Below are 18,825 nucleotides of genomic sequence, written 5' to 3'. Positions count from 1 at the left end.
ATTAAATACTCTCTACACCCCCCCATTTGCTAAGGACACCCCTAAAAAATTAAAAAATCCTAAATTACCCTTCACCCTCCCCACCCCCTCACCTAAATTGCTCTCTACACCCCCCAAACCCCCCCCCAACCCCGCTCTTCCCCTCCAAAACTCCACTCCAGCCGGCTTCTCCCTTCCGCCCAAAAAACTTCGCCTCAAGCACCTCAAGCACCTCGCCGGCGGCCAAACCCCCTCCGTCTCCCCCTTCTCCCTCTCGTCGCCGGCATTCTCCCCTTCTCCCTCGCCCAAAACCCCCCCATTCCCCCTTCTCCCTCTCGTCGCCAGCATTCTCCCCTTCTCCCTCTCGTCGCCGGCATTCTCCCGGAACTACCTCCCCGGCCATCTCCCGAGCAACGAGCACCTCGCCGGCGCCTCCACGACCACGTCGAGGTAGCTCCCTGCCCCCCCGCCTCCAGTGCTCCGTTCGGCACTGGATCGCCGAACAGAACCCTTCTGTTCGGCTGAACAGTGCCGAACAGAAGCCCTCTGTTCGGCAACACTCAACCGAACAGAAGCCTTCTGTTCGGCTGCACGGTGCCGAACAGAAGCCTTCTGTTCGGCTGCACAGTGCCGAACAGAATGGTTCTGTCCGGCTCTGAGCAGCCGAACAGAAGCCTTCTGTCCGGCTCTGTGCAGCCGAACAGAAGCCTTCTGTCCGGCTCTGTGCAGCCGAACAGAAGGGTTCTGGTGCCAAATCGCGTGCCGTGCTGAATTTTGTGCCGAACATTTATGTATGCAATTGAATTATTTTCTTTGATATAGCCTAACATTGAATTTCTATATTTTCAGACATGGATCCCCGTCCCGCCAGAGTTAGACCTACGGCGTCAGCTAGGAGACGTCGTGCTAGGATTGCTTCTCCCGAGCCTGCTCATATGCCATCGAACTCTCCTGAGTCAGAGCATGATGATATGCCCGCTAGGGGCGAAGACGATGAGTCCGTTGGACCATGTCCAGGAGGTCCAGAGGATGAGTCCGTCCTGATCAGTTTCAGGACGCATATAGCAGCTTCCATCTGGAGGCAACAGGTATTGTTTATTTGTTATAGCATTATATTTTGTTTATTGATGTTTTATAAAGTAGTAGTAATTATACATTTATATTACAGGAACGAGCTCCACTAAAGTGCATGAACCATACTGCCAAGGTTGGTGAATGGAAGTGGTGGTCTTCAAACCAACCAAATACCAGGTTCAGAGCACTATTGAGGCAGTCGGGCCTCGTAGAGTTAGTACAGTGCTCTTATCGATTCATCGATAAGATTCTGATTTCGGGCTTCGTAGAGAGATGGCAGCCCGAGACGAACACCTTCCATATACCATTTGGCGAGATCACTATCACGTTGGATGATGTATCCGCCATTTTAGGGATTTCTGTCGCAGGTTCCTCAGTATCAGTTTCTCCTGAGAGGATGAGTGATCGGGATGCTGAGGAGCTACTTGTGGAGTTGTTGGGGGTGTCAGCTGGAGACGCGCGTCAGGAGGTACTGTCATCGCGCGGTCAGTCTGTGAGGATGGAGTGGCTGAGGACTCAGTTTCACTCTGTATCTGATAGAGACAGGCAGCAGAGGATAGAGTGTGCAGCACGAGCCTATTTGTTATTTTTGTTAGGCTGCACACTCTTTGCTGATAAGAGTGGGACCAGGGTGCCTATAGCGTATCTGTGTTTACTGCGGGATCTGGATAGGGTGAGCACATATGCCTGGGGTACAGCTGCCTTAGCATATTTGTATCGGCAGTTGGGGATTGCGTCGAGGTCATCAGTGAGACAGATCAGTGGTTATATGACGCTTCTGCAGGCATGGATTTATGAGCATTTTCCAGCACTTAGTCCTCACCCGTCGCTCGAGTATACTGATGCCAGTCCCCGCGTGCACCGCTGGATGCCCGGTACTCCATCCCGTACCACGATGGACCATTTAGTGGTTCTACGTGAGTCATTGGACCTTTTGAGCATCGATGAGGTACGTATCATATTACCATTTGCTTGTGTTTGTCAGTACTTTTAATATGCGATATAGTATAAAACTGAAATGGACCTTTTGTTTTACAGGTTATTTGGGATCCCCATCATCGGCTTCGGGGAGATCGCCCATATATACCCGTCGCATTTTTTAGTGGCTCCATCAAGTGCCTTGATATCGTAGAACCCTATCATCCAGAAAGGGTTCTTAGACAGTTTGGTCGTATTCAGACCATCCCTCGAGCGCCACTAGCCCCTACGCGAGCCAACAGAGGTTCCACAGCAGGCTCGTACCGGATACATTACTCCTATATGGATCAGCTTTGGGAGCGGTGGGAGGACCACGTGCTGAGCCAGGCGAGCAGGAGCCACCCAGTTACCCGGCCATCAGACAGCGTACCGGGATACATGGAGTGGTATCTCCGTATCACGCACGTTGCAGTTCAGCCTTCTCATCTGCGCTCGAGTACTCATTCTGGAGCTAGGGGAGGTCATGATGATGCTGACATGCACCGGCGGCGTAATGCAGCTGCACTCGGTATCAGTACCGACATTGTACGGATGGGTCCCTCAGAGGCTACGTCACTAGGTGCCGGGCACCTATATGATGCTATTTCTCAGATGCATCAGGTACTTCTGGGTGATGAGCCTGGCCCGAGTACAGCACCCTCTCATTCGGATCCAGGACCCTCTCATTCGGACGTACAGCAGTACACGCGTCGACGATGGCGTCATAGGGATTGATGATGGAGCCTTTGTAATCTTTGTAAAGCCTTTGATATTAATGAAAAATATATATTTTTGGTACATTTACGTGTAATCTTTGTAAAGCCTGGCCCGTTCTATTTTACACAAATATAACAGTGCACATAACAATCAATCTAACAATGCGAAGACAGATATTTTTTGATTTATATTGATGATGGAGTTTCACAGTACATGACTCTAAGAGGCCAAAAAAATTTACAACTTTCAAAAATTGTACATATATAAATAATCAATCTAACTCTACTGTCTCGCTAATTATAACATTAGGTGAGATGCTCTCTTTGAACTGTTGAATCCGTGCTTCATATGAATTTTCCCATCCGGTAGCACAAGGAAGATGATATTTTCGCCAGTTGGTCGCTACTGGCGGAACGGGATGTCCCGGCAACAAGAACACCTTCAAAATTAGAAATAAGAAAATATTAATAGCTACAAAATTATAAATAAGCAAAATTAAATAAGCAAAATTAAATATTCGCAAGTGTTGTGAACGTAGTACCTCAACAAAATGATTTCCATTTACGAATCCGATAGCGATATCTTTGCGGGATAGAAGAGGTACTGGCACAGAACGGAGAGGTAGGAAGGTCAGACATTGTTGCAACGAGAGATGGTATAGGACAACATTATAGCAGGATGCTATAAGATGACCCATGTCCGGCATAGTCATCCATCTGTCATATGGTGGACAATCATCATAATATGATAATGCATGAGTGATCTCAGCAATCGTCCCTTCCACACCATATAATGTGCGATAGTGGTCCGAATGACATTGCAACTCTTGCAATAAATCCTTCCTAACACGCACCCAGTCATCTTCTCCAAATCCCAGTAAGTCAGCTATTGCCCTAAATCCGCAATTCCCATCAGCTTTTACATCCTTGATATGCTGGATGTATGGTCTCAAGGCAGAAGGAATAGCATCAATATAGATAATGGGCGTATGTGACTGGGCTCTAGTACGAAAAACCTGCAAATAATATCAAATGATAGAAAATATGTAACAATGGCAGAACATGTCCCGTATCGGCACATCTCGGCACGGCACATCCCGTATCGGCACATCTCGGCACGGCACATCCCGTATCGGCACATCTCGGCACGGCACGTCCCGACATGTCCCGTATCGGCACATCTCGGCACGGCACGTCCCGACATGTCCCGTATCGGCACATGACATACCGGCACGGCACGGACCGTCCCGTAGACGTTGTGATACCTATTGTAAGGAAATAAATATTTGGTACTTACCTTTTGCTTGGGCCGTCTCTTTTGAATCTGAGTAGATGGATTGCGGATGGTAACTTTCTCAACACCAGGTGAATAACTATCCTGTCCAGATAGAACCAACTCAAACGCAGACGGGTCACGTCGAGTAGACGTATCAACCTTCAGTGAAGCGCGCCCACGTGAACCGGTCTTCCGTTTTGCAGGCTCTAAAAGAGGTGTACTATCTGGACTTGCAATCTCTCGTAACTTCTTGATCATCTGCAATTGAGAAGCCCCATCTAACTTCTTGAATCGTAGCGCAATCAAATCTACCTCTGCATCACAACTCAACTGAATTGGCTGCACGGGGGGGGGGGGGGGGGTAGGCAGAATATCAAGTTTCCTCCAATGAGGATCTATGCAGTCGAGAGGAATGGGCCGACCTTCCACCCTGTACCGCGCAATCTGGTGAGCACATGGTATACCATGTGTGCATCGAATAGCGCATCCACAATTTGAATCATCAAACCCAACTGAATTGGCTCGTTTCGATTGGGCGAGGACATGATTTAACGCACTTATAGATATGAAACCTCGCAACTCTTTGAATTCAGCTGGCTTGAAGTTGTGCTGCACTACCAATAAACTCTTCTCCAATGAGGCTTTAACGGAGCTGTGCTGCAACTCAATCAATCCATGTGTTCTAGTCCAAGATGACTCGAAACTTTCTTGGCTTGATCCAAGCTGCTTTTTGAGCTTTGCATGTGCACTCTCGACCCTAGTAAACAAATGAAAGTTAGATATAAGAATTGAGGCAAATTAAAATTAAATGAGTCTTTATTTGTGATACCTATTTGTCGTCACATTTCCGTAGTGCCTGCATGTATCAGTCCACGCCGCAACAAATCTTTCCTTGTATTTGCTCAGCCAAGTATTTGACACATACTGTAGTGCATCTGGATAGGTACCGAACTCTCTCTGCAGTGCACTCCAGCGATCATTATACTCGTCTTCCGTGGAGGACAGCACTAGTACATTCCAACTCATAATAAATTTATCCCATTTCTCCTTCAATTCGAAAAATTTTTTGCACTTGGCCAAAACATTCCTACTAATATGCCATCTACATAATAAATGTCTAGCAGTAGGAAATACTCTATGAATTGCATTCATCAAAGCCAAGTCTCTATCTGTAACAATCAACTCAGGCAAAACATCATCAGCTATGACACTGCGCAATCTCTCTAATGCCCAAGTATAGCTTTCTTCCCCCTCAGAATTTAAGTATACAAAAGCAACTGAAAATGTCATGTCAGTAGATGTCACCCCCACAATCTCTAAGAGCGGAAGATGATACCTATTCGTCTTGTACGTGCAATCCATTATCAACACACGGGGAAATGCACGGAACAAATCAATGCTGCCAGGGTGTGCCCAAAATAAGTCATGCACAACATCCGTATTAGTACAATTCCTATGCCACTCAATATATTTAGCCTCTGATAATTTACCTAATAGATGTTGCATTTCAGACCTCCCGGCTTTCTCTGCAACCTTAAACCGTTGACGTACATTGTAGATAGTCTTGATAGTCGTAACATTGAGGGCATCTCTTTCCTTCAATGTGGATAATATGTCCTTTGGACGAACCAAACTCTTCGACATATCCACTAACAATTCCGTCTCCTGCTCAGATAATCTCCCTGTATATGAGTGCCCCTCCAGATTCTCTGCAGCGGGATGATTGTGCACTCCACATATGACCAGTAATATCCAATCATCCGCAGTATCCAATTTCTTTCCTCTTAATGCAAAAGGGCATCCACACTTCTTTGTCCCACAGGCAGTCTTTATTCGCTTTTCTTTTGTGGTTCGGTACGTCCCACCCCTCTCACAACCTAACGTAATTCTGGGTTTCTTAGAAATGGTACCTGCATCGGATGATTTGATTACAACAACAAAACCATTTCGCCTCCCAGCTTCACGACACCAATTACACAAGTCCTTTCTACTCTTGAAGATCTATACATTAAACAATTTATGTAAGTACACAGTTGTAAAAATAGCTCGCTAAACTAATACAAAATTGCACAATATATTATAATACCTCGTAAGTTGTAAATTCGCTTGTGTAATCCAGTACAAATTCTGATCCAATTATACTCGATTCGGTTGTAGCATAGCCCTACATATAAAATAATTTATCACCAAGAATTAATGAATCAGAGGATCTGTTCGGCACAAAATTCAGCACGGCACGCGATTTGGCACGAGAAGGCTTCTGTTCGGCTGCAGAGTGCCGAACAGAAGCCTTCTGTTCGGCTGCAGTGTGCCGGACAGAAGCCTTATGTTCGGCACTGTGCAGCCGAACAGAAGCCTTCTGTTCGGTAGAGGGTTGCCGAACAGAAGGCTTCTGTTCGGCACTATGCAGCCGAACAGAAGCCTTTTGTTCGGCGATCCAGTGCCGAACGGAGCACGAACCGTGAAAAAAAAAAACTTTCGAAACAAGGTGGAACACGTACCTTTGCGGCCGATTCTTCGTCCCAAATCACTAGTTGCTTGTCCATGCTTCGAATGGGGCTTAAATCTCCTTCAAAGATCGCCTAAACGATGTAAATGGATCGAGGGGTTTAAGGGGGGTTTGAGGGGTGGTTTTTTTTTTCCTTTTCAAAACGAAACGGAGGAGGAGACGGAGGAGGAGGAAGGGGGGTGTACTGAGAAAATTTCAAGGGCAATATGGTAATTACACTAAAGGTTAGTTTGGGTATTTTCTTTTGGTTTTTGGGGGGTGTCCTGAGCAATCGGGGGGGTGTATTTAGAACTCCCCAAGCTCAGGTCAATGATATGCTCGAGCCTGGCTTGAAAAAAAAATATATGCTCTATATTTAAACCTATATCCCTGGCATTATCGAAAATACCACCCTCTGGGACTTTGCCCTCACAATCATTGAATGAAAGATTAAGATAATGTAGAGAACAAAGAGACTGGAAGAAATTTAGAATTGGCCCGGATAAGTTGTTTCGAGAAAGATCCAAGTCCACCATTTCTTTCAAGGATTCAAGTCCTTGAGGAATGCTGCCTTTAAAAAAGTTGCCATGCATGTATAGGTGTTCCAAGAGCTGGCAAGCACCTAAGGTGGAAGGGATGTCATCGGACAATCAGTTCTCGGAGACATCTAAACGATTAAGGTTAATCAAGTTGACAACTTCCATTGGCATGGTCCTGGTGAGATAATTATGCGACAGGTCCAAATATTGTGCAAAAGAGGAAATGCTGATGAGTTCTCTTGGTATGCTTCCAAGAAAAGCATTGTGGGAAAGGTTTAATACTCCCAACTTTCTGCAATTTCCGAAGCTTGCAGGGATATTACCGCTTAGTTCATTTTCTTGCATATAAAGCTCGTTCAATTGAGCGAGGTTGCCAATAGTAGAGAGGATCGGTCCTGATAATTTGTTTCCTGATAAGTACATCACATGTAAGTTCTGAAGCTTTCCTACAGTCTCTGGAATTTCTCTTGTGAAAAAGTTTTGATCTAGGAAAAGCATGGTTAGGCCGACAAGATTCCTTATCTATGCAGGAACGGGCCCGGATATTTAATTTTTTTCCAATCAATAACCATTCAAGCTGTGTGGAGAGATTGCCTATCGAACTAGGCAGTCGGCCTCAAATTTGTTCTGGTGCAGGTTTAATCTCTCCAAAAAGCTACAATTAGTTAGAGAAGAGAAGACGCTCCATTCATGGGCTTGGAGCTGATTCCAGCCAATGTATAAATAGCACAAGTTCTGTAGGGATCCTAGATTAAGGCACCAATCCACTGAATGAATTATTGGAAAGATCAAGCATCTGAAGCTCGGAAGCATTGCATAATGAAACTGGGATCGGTCCATGGAATTGGTTCCCTTGCATGACCAAGTTTTGGAGGATCGGAAGAGTAAGTCCCATATTCGATGGAAGTGTCCCGGAGAACCAATTGCTTGCGACACCAAAATAAGCGAGCGAAGAGTGGTTGTACAGAGAAGTTGGGATTTGGCCAGACAAGTTGTTGATGGTCAAATCCGGCTCTTGTAGGTCGGGGATGTTGCATAGGCTTTCTGGAATGCTTCCCACCAAGTTATTGCTGGCAAGATAAATATACTGGAGAGAGGAGAGGTTCCCCAATGAAGACGGGATGCCTCCTGAAAGTTGGTTCGTAGACAGCCCAAGGAAAGAAAGGCTTGAGGGGATGGCCAAGAAAGGTGGCAAACCTCCTCTCAGATTGTTCATTGCTAGATCAATATAGGCGAGGGATGAGCTGTTACCTAATGATCGGGGGATCTCTCCCGTGAGACTGTTGGAGAGAAGCAAAAGCCATCACTACAAGGATGATATATAGTTCACCCAGAAGAGATCTTATATAAGAATCCTTTTTCAATTTCCCTTAGACCTTACCAAAGCCTGGTAACTCTTTCGAACCACAGAGGATCAGCCAGCCATTTAGAAGATGCATGAATTTGCAGGCAGTGACAGCAGGAGAGGAGCATCTATTGAGAAAAATGAGTGTGCATTCCTTTCTTGCCAGCAGCTCCAAAAGGGCAGCGATGATCATAGAGATAGATGGTTGCTGTCCTTTAGGAAATAAGATATGGATCCAATCATTGCTGAGGTTGCATACATCACCTTCAGGAGGGGGCATTACAAGAGAAGAATAGAATACATACCATAGATTAGCTGAAAAGGGGCGGGAGATGAAGAGATGGTTAATCGATTCCATAGGGTCCACACAAAGAGGGCAACCACCAAATATTTTCTAGTTTTTTTCTATAAATTGTTCCTTGCTTTAATCCTGTTGGGAAGACAGTAGCAAAGGCAAAAACTTTTGAAGGGGCCTCAATTTTCCAAAGACTCTGAGCCATTTTCCATTGAATGCCTCTAGAATTAATGAAACGGTAGAGGGGAGCAGAGAAAAAATCAGCAGTCGGATTAAGCTGCCAAATGATGCTGTCACGATTGGAAGAAAGCTGGAAAGATGGCATGCAACTGAATGGATTCTTCGCGTGTTACCGGAGGAAGCAGGACCGGCCCAATGTATTTGGGAGCCTAAGGTTGTTTTGTCTTTGAGGTCTTTTCTACAGTGGGCCGGCCTAAGGCGATCTCATAGGAAAGCCTTTTTTTCTTTCCATTTGGTCCTTGAGGCCTTTCCTACGGTGGGCCTTTTTTGGACCGGAGCCTAAGGCGACCGCCTCAGTCGTCTAAAGATTGGGCCGGCCCTGGGAGGAAGTATAGAGCCACATCTGAGATTCCATATATATCTGGCACATGAGATTAAAAAATTTATTAGCAAGACTAGATTTAAGATGGCAAGCCCGATAAAGGTGGGGGATAATTGGTCTCGAAACATGCCGGAAAAACTTTTGAAAAGTCCTGATCCGAATTTAAGATTCCATATATATCTTGCCTAGGCATGAGCCCACCTTGAACCCAATAGGGCCAGCCTGAAATATCTGTATGGGCTAAAAATTGGGCTAGCCTGAATTTGATTGAAGCTTAATCATTCAATATCTCGTATTGTAGCTCAATATTTTTTTGATGAAATGATGTAGCTCCATGTTAGCAACCATCTAATAATTAGAAACATGTTTATTAAAAAATCAAATTCATAACACAATTGGAAATGACATTTCTATTTTTTGAGCTGTTTATAACTAAGTACCTAATTGGATAAACCTCAGACAGGCAAGACTAAACCAGTTCTTTAACAATCAACTGTGGTTTATTAGTAGAGTCTTTTTTTCATACTTCATTTTCAAAATTATCTGATTTTTACTTGCTGGTGCCAAGTAGCTACTCATTTCCTTCGTCAGATGTAAAATTAGAAGCATATGCATGGAAAGGAAATTCTTGCTGCAAAAGCACCTTGATCAGCTATCAAAGAGAAGTTGATGAGCCAGAAGTGGCCAAGAAATACAAGCATAAATCACTTGCTCAGAAGGACCAACAAAATTGGTCTTTTACCTGCAAGTTGAGTGACTCTACCATGAGGTATGACAATGTACACAAAACATGGACCAAAAAATGGTAGACTTACAAATCAAACACCATGGAGCACAATATGAGGGATTACATTAAAAAACTAAAGAAAAGAAAGGCAACAAGTTGTAACAATTAATTGACAGCCTGGGAGCTACAAAACTGCAACTGAAACTTGAAACAATGCAAACTCCACCCACAAACACTCCTTTTATTGTGCTTAGCTAGAGGGAATAATGATCAGACCTGCTTTGAACTAAGCAACAATGTCAGGGCTATTTTGGAAATTATCGGGCTAGATTTGGGCTCCATGCTTGGGCCAATGATATGCTCGAGCCTGGCATGAAAAAATATATGAGCTATATATTTAAGCTTGAATTAAGTCCAAAATTTTTTTGATCTAGCTCGTAGCCCGATCTGAGAGTCCGGCCCGATGGGCCTCAAGCTGGCTCAGTCTAGTTCCAATTCTATGGAATAAGGATTAGAGCGGAGCACTTAAGCAAAGGAACTGAAGTCGAGACTTACATGAGGATCAGATCTGACCAAGCTATGTAAGTTCCATCAACAGAGCGTGTTATGGCGTGTTTTGCTTGTGGAGATAAATCTCACCAATTCATGCGTGGCCACATTCTAACATCATTTTTTTTTATCATATACAGCATAGCATATGAGATTTATTTACAAGGGTATAGAAATTTTTTATATACCTAAAAGGATATCGATGATAGTCCCATTCGACGATGAATATAAGATATTTAACAATTTTAAAAATAAAATATAATTTTTAGAAAATATTGAAGATTTATATGGTAAATTTCTGTGAACTATGCGATGACATCAAGCAAATCACGTGCGAAGGGAGTAATTGCCTGTGGATCCCACCGAGCAATCAGACAAGTGCAGCATCGCATCAGAATGCAACATCTCAGTATTCTTTTATTAGAATCTTGGAAAAATGAGTGCGGATCCAAAGAAACCAAAGAATTAAAGAGAAGATGAAAAGGAAGAGGTCATGGGCAGAACATGGAGGCTCCCGCGACTCTATACCGAGGTAGGAAAGATATCGCTTATGGTATGGAGACCGGCATAGAAATAATTAAGGCTTTTATCTCTTTGGTGCTAAAAGTAATCATGATCGATCACGGTCAGTACTTTAAAAAAACTTAGCTTTTTTAACGATTGATCCTCCTCATGCAATCAGAAGCAGCTGTCTGGCTTTAGAAAATCTGCATAAAGATAAAGAATATATCACCACTGTTGAAGGATAACTTAGAGTCAGAATGTTGAAGAATAAAGAATATATCACCATAGTGATTTTTCATCGCTGTTGAAAAATCAATTGTTATTTTATTTGGTAGGATTCAGGCTTTTTTTTTTTGAGAAGATATTGGTACTTTACTTTAATATTCGCTAATCCTTTCTTTCTTTCTTTCTTTCTTTCAGTAATTATGTAAATATTATTTTTATTTAATAAAAAATCTGGATGGGTTTTTTTGTCTTACCTTATCAATAAAAAAAATATAATCACGACCGATGGTGATCCGTTACTGATACAGTGCGAAGATAAAAAGCTTTCTTCCAATTCCGTGCTAAATATTTCGAATTATCTATGATCTGACTAGCTCAATTCAACGTCACATGAGACATGATTATTCGGTAAAGCGGGACGGAGGTAACTTTCCGAAGGTAGGCACGAGGCGGCCATACCATCACTTATGGACCCCACCAAGTCATCCGCCCATGAGCTAGCGGTTGCAAGCCTCCTCCGATTTTCTGAAGAAAAACTAAGCCAAAAGGATCCGCAAGAGGTAAATGATGCAAGTAGGGTCGATGGCGGAAGCATAGAAGTCAGTCAACACCAGACAGCAGTCAGAAAATTCTAGGAATAATGGACAAAATTGTGAGTGGACAGGATAAGAAAGAAACCATGGGCATTGGAGAATGTGAGGTTCCAGTTCTGCCCCAACTCTTGTTCGTTATAAAAGCCAGAGCTTGGTAGAAGGATCGTCATATTTCAGGAGAACGAGGTGGAGCGGATAAAAGGAAAATGCTTCCAAAGACATTCCTCCTACTCTTTCTGCTTCTCCTTTTCACTTCATTCATTCCAAACGGGACAACTGCTAGGGAGCTTGTTAAACCAAGTGAGCCTGATTTATATTTCATCCCAAGAAGTAAATTTAATCTATCATGTTCTTTTTTGCTCTTTTATGCCTGACCTCCCTACTCTACCAAGACATGGGCCATATGTATAAAAAATAAGCATTTAGCTAGGGTAAGTTGAATGCTTTTTTTTTTTCCTTTTCTTTTTTTAAAGATCGCTATAACATCATTTATATTTGCTTTATATTCCATGCTATCGAATCTATCTCATTATTAGAATCCATCACAATTCTTAGCTCAACTGGTTGGCATCCATCTCGATCTCGAAGAGATCCAAGGCTCGAACCTAGGCAGTGGTGCTGCCATGATATTTTTCTTGAAAAAAGAAAAGAAAACAAAAACAAAATCAGCTAAGCTTAGGTTTTAGTGTGCATCCCCCGTAAGAAACCATAAAAATCTTTTCCGCTGAAAGAAAACATTCCAAACATAATTATATCTTGCTTGTTGGTTAAATCTAAATACGGATATAACTTGCTGTTGGCGCATGGATGCAGCAACTGGTGGCCAGACGCCTGTGGATGCCACGGACCGCATCGGATATGGTGCCAACCCATATCGTCCCCGGCCACCAATGTCTGGCCGTCCATATTCTCGGAGGTGCAGGAAGAACAATTACCATTGTCGACGACCCCCGGTCCCATAGCTGCAGAGTAAAATCGTAGGTGTGCTACTATACTAATGGCTGCAGCGACTGCTACATCCTCGCATAAATTGCCCTGAAATGGGCATATGAACTAAATAAGCGGCCGTATCAAGATGTCATGTTCGCTTTGTTGTACGCGTACTGTGTACCTAATGGTAATTGGGAATTTTAAAGCTGCCGCGTTATTCTGTTGCTGTTGTATTGAGTTACGGGCTCTCTCTTATCTACTTCCTTTTCACTATTTTTTGCAATCCTCGTTGCTCAGATGGGAATTTTGACATCCTCTACTCCTTGCATTAATTATTAATTAAATGGCCGCTTGCCCGAGTTGTTTCCAACACCGCAACCAATAACCACTTCTGGCAGAGAACGCTGCGGAGGCACTTTGGTAGCTGTGCCTCCAATAAAAAAATATAAAATAAATTTATTTTATTTTATCAGATTAAGTTTTTGAGATAAGTGGTGATTTTAATGTGAAATAGATTCTTCAGATCCTCCTCATAACTTGCTGCGTCTAGAGCTTTCCCCTTTGGGTCCTGATAAATAACTCTACGGCTTCTCTAGGCTGGCTGCAAAGCTGCAGGAGAATCACTCATAGATTGGTCATGTGATACGGCCACACACTTTCTAGAGAATATGCTAGGCTTGAAATTTTATCACATCCTCAGAAATCCATAAACAAAAATCATCTCATTTTATAATAAGAATAAACCTGTATAGGATGCATGGCCCGGGCGCTAATACAAAGCTTGGTGTGGTGGATTATAGGATGCATGCCCAGGCTCTGACGCTGGCGGTGCTCTCGGGTGCAGCGCTGCTACACTACTACGACGCCAAGCATGCAATTGAGGACGACGAAAAAGTTCAAGGGGCTTATAATATGTCCGTTACTTTGTTAGCAATGGCCATAAAAGTGAGAAGCAATGATGTTGTTGAGGGGGTAAGACTACTACTCTCGGCATCTTGCCCATTTGTACTTGGTATATATGGACTACGTTATACGATTTTGAGCATATATATGAACGATTTCAATCTAGTATGATCTCTTCTGTGACAAATTTCTCCGCCTGGTGTGATCAAACTTAATGCTTTCATCAGGGTGTTGAAAATTTGAGAGAGAAAAAAAAAATATATATCCTATATTGATGGATGAAGTGATCAAGGCGGATACCTGGAGCATCATCAAGTGTACAATATGGCAGTTTGCCAACTTCTCCATGCGGACTGTGTGCATAGGGTTCGTGTTCGTGTGTAGAATGCAACGGAGGATGCATTTACCTAAATATCTTACCCTGTTTGATTAAGCTAATCAGCCAAAGTAATCACATGCTATCAATCATCTATTCGACCACCCATGTTTGTTATACTATGATAATTTGGCTAATAACATCACATTGTTCTTCCAAAAGACTGACTTGTCGTGTAAAGTTCTTCGGCCAAGCTAATCTGATATGATAACATCCAATGTGTTGCTAAACCGAAATCTTATTTGAGTTGCACTAAGTTGGCAGAGGTTAGCGTTTAGACCTTTGTACCGAGCTTAAAAGTCTACCTCTTGCTTTTGGATTACTTACCCCATATCTTAAGTAACTTGGACCAATCAATTGCAAATCGGTCAAGCCACTGGCTTACTGAATAAAAAACAAATGGGTAGAAAGGATAGGATTCTTATGTTTTAGGTGAGGATGTAGTCCATGAACATCAGGAGGCGAATAATGCAGCGGACTGGATGACCCTTGATCTAGGAGAACACTTTGACTACCTCTCTCTCTGCTCAGTTTAGAGATATTTTATTTTCTGAAGCCTCTGATTGTATTCACATTAGATTGATTTGATGTAACTGCTCAAAAAAAAAAAAAATTAAACACACACACACACACACACACACAAAGAAGAGGCCCTTGTTCTACCATGGTCGCTGGACTCTAGGTTATCCAATTACCAAATGGCCAAACCTAATTTGATATGTCCGGGCCTCTCTTCATGTACACAAATGCAATAAATCCAGACTCTTCAGGCGGGCCCATTAGCCCTGTAATATCTGGCTATTACAGGTTCTTTCTGAAATTTGATACTCTTCCCCCTGCCATCGACTGGAGTCCGCCTTGTTACTTTGAGGCCGATCATATTTTGAAGCTTCTGCTACCTCCTCCTAAGTTGTATCCTCTTTGTGTTTTCATATCACATCCCACTGTAATTCTTTGTGAATCTCTCTCTTCTTCTCCGCTATGTAATCTTCTATCTGAATCAATAAATTCGGGTTTAGGTGGTCTATGCCCTCCTCTTTCATGAAAACAAAAAGAAAACTAATTGCAATCATAAAACCTAGGCATTATTATTATTTTTTCCGATATTCGATGGAGAGAAGGAACCAATGATAAATTCCGTTTATGAATCACTGGTCGAGAAATAGCAATGGCTAAAGCAGGAATCTCTAGATGGGCATAGCTTAGAGCACAAACTCTAACCAAAGCCTCTTTCCTGCATTAGACCCCCATTAGCAACAATCTGATGGCTTGCCAGACACTACTCTTCTGCTAACGGTTGGTCTCATTTCCTGTCTAAAATTCAGATATGTGACTGCGTTTTCTCGGTTCCGGTTAGCAGAGGGTGCTGTAACTAAATTGTTCCAATATTTTACTGATCATAATTGTTACAAAAAGAAAATACACAGTAGTAATACTTGGCTAGTGAAACACATTACTTCTTGTTAGAAAAAAGAACTCATTATTCGAACCATGAACTCACACCTGGACAGACAGACAAGTAAACTATTCATCAGATCCTTACATTGCAAATGCATTTCTAATTGCACTCATTTTGTTGACCACAGTTTGCATATCCAGCCGCAAATTTGGTGCTTCCTGTGAACACAAGAGACCAATATCAACCATGGAGACCGAGCATTCCATCATTCTCTCCCTAACAATGCTTTCACTCAGACTGCCAGTTTCCATGCTTGAGAGCACACTAGGGTCCATTATCTCCATTACTCTCTCAGGGAACCCCATCTCAACAAAATTACGAAGCGACCAACCATCTTTAAACATATCATCAGTAGGCCTCCTTCCTGTCAGCAGCTCTAACAGCAGTATCCCGTAACTGTACACATCTCCATGCGTAGAAACCTTGGCGCCCGTGCCATACTCTGCAATTCATATTTAGATGTTCATAGTATAGTAAGTTTCCAAAGCTTCATGAAGACTTCAATCGAAAAAAATGTGATGCAAGTTCAGAATTTTTACCTGGAGCTATGTATCCTATCGATCCTTTTAATGCGATCGAGTAACTCGGGTTTTGAGTTGAGGCGGAGTTGTTTCCACGTAGAAACCTTGCTAATCCGAAGTCACCCAGGTGAGCACACATCTCGTTGTCAATCAGAACGTTGCTCGGCTTCACATCGCAATGAACAATCGGAGTCGGGCCATGGTGATGATGAAGATATTCTAGAGCAAAGGCAACATCAATGGCTATGTCCAACCTTTGAGCAAGGCTTAAATACCTTGACTCGCAACTGTCGGATACCTTGGGATGTAACCATTCTTCTAGACTCCCATTTGGCACAAACTCGAAGACTAGAGCTTTGAAATCATTTCCACTGCGATCGATGCTTGAACATGTAGTAATGATCTTGATGAGATTCCGGTGCCTTATATTTCTCAAGGCTTCACATTCAGCTAGATAACTCTTCAAAGCTCCTCTTTCATGGAGGTTGAGTACCTTCACTGCAACAACTTTGTCGTAGGCATCTAGAATTCCTTTATACACAGAACCAAAACTCCCGACCCCAATCAGATTGACAGAAGAAAACCCATCAGTTGCTTTGTGCAGTTCGGCGTAAGAAACCAATTTATATTGATCCCCTGATGAAGACTCAGATGGGTGTCTCTTTCTTGAGTATTTCTTCCAGCAGAGAATGGCTAGAAGAACAATCAAACTAAGAGCTACCATGACAATTATGAGTATATTTTTGAGTGAAGCAAATGTTTTTCTTTCATTCGAGCACGAAGGAAGCAGCAACCTTGGATCACCCCCGCAGAGCTTATCATTGCCTTGAACAAAAACTTCACTCGTATTTGTAAAGAGACCTTTAACCGGTACCGGACCCTCAAAATCATTGAAAGATAAATTGAGATATCGGAGGGTACCAATGTCACTGAAGAATTCTGGGATTCGGCCAGCCAGCTTGTTGCGCGAAAGATCAATCCGTTGGATACTTTTCAGATTGCTCAACTGCAAAGGAACGCGCCCCTCAAAGAGGTTGCCTTCCATGAAAAGGTCATTCAAGGTCACACAATCACCAAGAGCACTAGGAATTTCACCAGAGAGTTTGTTTTCAGAAATATCAAGAAGAATAAGAAGATCCAACTTGCGGACATCCGATGGTACGGACCCAGCCAGAGAATTATGGGACAGATCGAGGACCTTTGTAAGAGAAGAAATGCTGAGAACCTCACTCGGTATCGTGCCACCGAGCTGGTTTTGGGAAAGGTCCAGCACATTTAGATGCATGTAATTTATGAAGCTTTTTGGAATGTTTCCTTGCAAATTATTGGCAACTTACGCTTAAGATCTTTCGTGGCAACTTATCTCGTGCTTTTCCAGAACACTAGAAATAGTCAGCCACTTCGAGCGACATTGACATAGCATGTCAAAGTCAATCCTGCTAAGTAGGCTGTCTTACGCTGAAGATCTTTCGTGGCAACTTATCTCGTGCTTTTCCAGAACACTTGAAATAGTCAGCCACTTTGAGGGACATTGACATAGCATGTCAAAGTCAATCCTGCTAAGTAGGTTGTCTTGCACTAAAGATCTTTCGTGGCAACTTATCTCATGCTTTTTTGTGACGAGAAATGGGTGTCGCTAGATCTCTTCCTTTCTTCTATGCACCCGAATATAAGAGAAAGGAAGTCCAACCGATAGCTTTAGTAGATCTACCATAAAGAAAAAAGAAAAATATTTGTAGATGTCATTATCTACGCCGAGCCAATCTTGGACAGCTAAGAATTCTTCTTTTGGTGAGTCCAAATTTGACAGCTGTTATGATAGCTAAGAATTCCTCTTCTGGTGAGTCCAAATTTGAATGAATTTGAAATTCAAATTTACAGATGTTATGGCAGCTATGAATTTCTGGAATTGGGCTTTTCCTTCATTCGCACAGAAGACTCGGACTCTTCTGGTGAGTCTGTTCCAACAAACAGCGACGTTATTGCAATCTATTTTATTGACTATATGATATTGGTAAACATTCTTGACCATATGTTTGCCATGGAGGCTTTCTATCAAAAGTCACATTATTAATTAGTTGGACTTTTGAAAGCACGCGCGACTTCTCTTTTTATATATATAGGTTTGTGTGTGTGTACCTGCCTACCTATATATATATATATATATTCCTATATATACCTATATATATATATATATATATATATATATATATATATATATATATATATATATATATATATATATATATATATATATATATATATATAGGCATTAGTTTCACTTAGTTGCATCTTCTGGTGCCGCATTAGAAAGTTTTTTCCTGAAAAATTAAAGTCATGGTTAAGGCCCGTAGCATTATAGCATTATTCCTATTCTTCACGGGACAAGTCATTTTCAACGAAGTTTGTAGCTTTTTCCACATACCCGATCGCGTACGCTAAATGAGTGCCCGCCAAACCAGGTTTTTCTTTGGACCATAAACCAGGAGGGTAGGTGGTGTAGCAATTCAAGTTTTCAGGTGGACCGAGTAAAAGCTTTCATTTTCCCATCACGGGAATCGTTTGAAGTTCTTTGAGAGTCGGAATGCTTGACATGCATTGATCTGCAGATACTTGGGTGCACCGTTTCATGTGCCGAACTTTATGCGAATAAGTTTTATATGCATCCATATTGGAACTTGTCGAAGTTGATATATGCGAATCCCACCTACACCCTGATGGTTGGGTAGGGGTTAACGTAGGCTTTACTTTTTCTCTAAAAAAAATTCTCTGTTTCATTGTACCATTCATGACTTTTACTGTTGCGA

The 18,825-nt window shown here is 42.5% G+C and overlaps 2 protein-coding genes and 1 long non-coding RNA gene across 3 annotated transcripts; 1 reads left to right on the top strand and 2 right to left on the bottom strand.

The window, feature by feature from the left end:
- Positions 1–1,894: 1,894 nt before the first annotated feature.
- On the bottom strand, positions 1,895–4,347 carry LOC149753572 (uncharacterized). Its single transcript, XM_089931011.1, has 3 exons — positions 4,024–4,347; positions 3,269–3,742; positions 1,895–3,166 (listed from the first exon to the last, which is right to left on the bottom strand). Exons 1-3 carry the CDS (start codon positions 4,258–4,260, stop codon positions 2,999–3,001), a joined length of 879 nt encoding a protein of 292 aa, XP_089787137.1. The 5' UTR covers positions 4,261–4,347; the 3' UTR covers positions 1,895–2,998.
- A 7,231-nt stretch (positions 4,348–11,578) lies between these two features.
- LOC108511809 (uncharacterized) lies at positions 11,579–12,986 on the top strand. The gene is made up of 2 exons (XR_001880233.5): positions 11,579–12,129; positions 12,643–12,986. It is a non-coding gene; the product is annotated as an uncharacterized LOC108511809 (long non-coding RNA).
- Positions 12,987–15,333: 2,347 nt separating this feature from the next.
- LOC103699132 (receptor kinase-like protein Xa21) lies at positions 15,334–17,340 on the bottom strand. The gene is made up of 2 exons (XM_017841030.5): positions 16,037–17,340; positions 15,334–15,939 (listed from the first exon to the last, which is right to left on the bottom strand). Exons 1-2 carry the CDS (start codon positions 17,301–17,303, stop codon positions 15,578–15,580), a joined length of 1,629 nt encoding a protein of 542 aa, XP_017696519.4. The 5' UTR covers positions 17,304–17,340; the 3' UTR covers positions 15,334–15,577.
- Positions 17,341–18,825: the final 1,485 nt, after the last annotated feature.

Source organism: Phoenix dactylifera, chromosome 5, assembly GCF_051530095.1.
Source record: "Phoenix dactylifera cultivar Ajwa chromosome 5, Ajwa_hap1_PhDact_Kaust_v1.1, whole genome shotgun sequence".
Lineage (NCBI taxonomy): Eukaryota > Viridiplantae > Streptophyta > Magnoliopsida > Arecales > Arecaceae > Phoenix > Phoenix dactylifera.
Note: the sequence above shows the minus strand (reverse complement) of the source record. Positions and strands in the feature narration are given on the sequence as shown.

Coding starts and splice junctions, on each gene's coding strand:
- LOC149753572 (XM_089931011.1), bottom strand. CDS start 4,260: ATGATCAAGAAGTTACGAGAGATTGCAAGTCCAGATAGTACACCTCTT. Junction 3,743..4,023: donor AGAGACGGCCCAAGCAAAAG/GTAAGTACCAAA, acceptor TATTATTTGCAG/GTTTTTCGTACTAGAGCCCA. Junction 3,167..3,268: donor ATGGAAATCATTTTGTTGAG/GTACTACGTTCA, acceptor CTAATTTTGAAG/GTGTTCTTGTTGCCGGGACA.
- LOC103699132 (XM_017841030.5), bottom strand. CDS start 17,303: ATGCATCTAAATGTGCTGGACCTTTCCCAAAACCAGCTCGGTGGCACG. Junction 15,940..16,036: donor GATAGGATACATAGCTCCAG/GTAAAAATTCTG, acceptor TATGAATTGCAG/AGTATGGCACGGGCGCCAAG.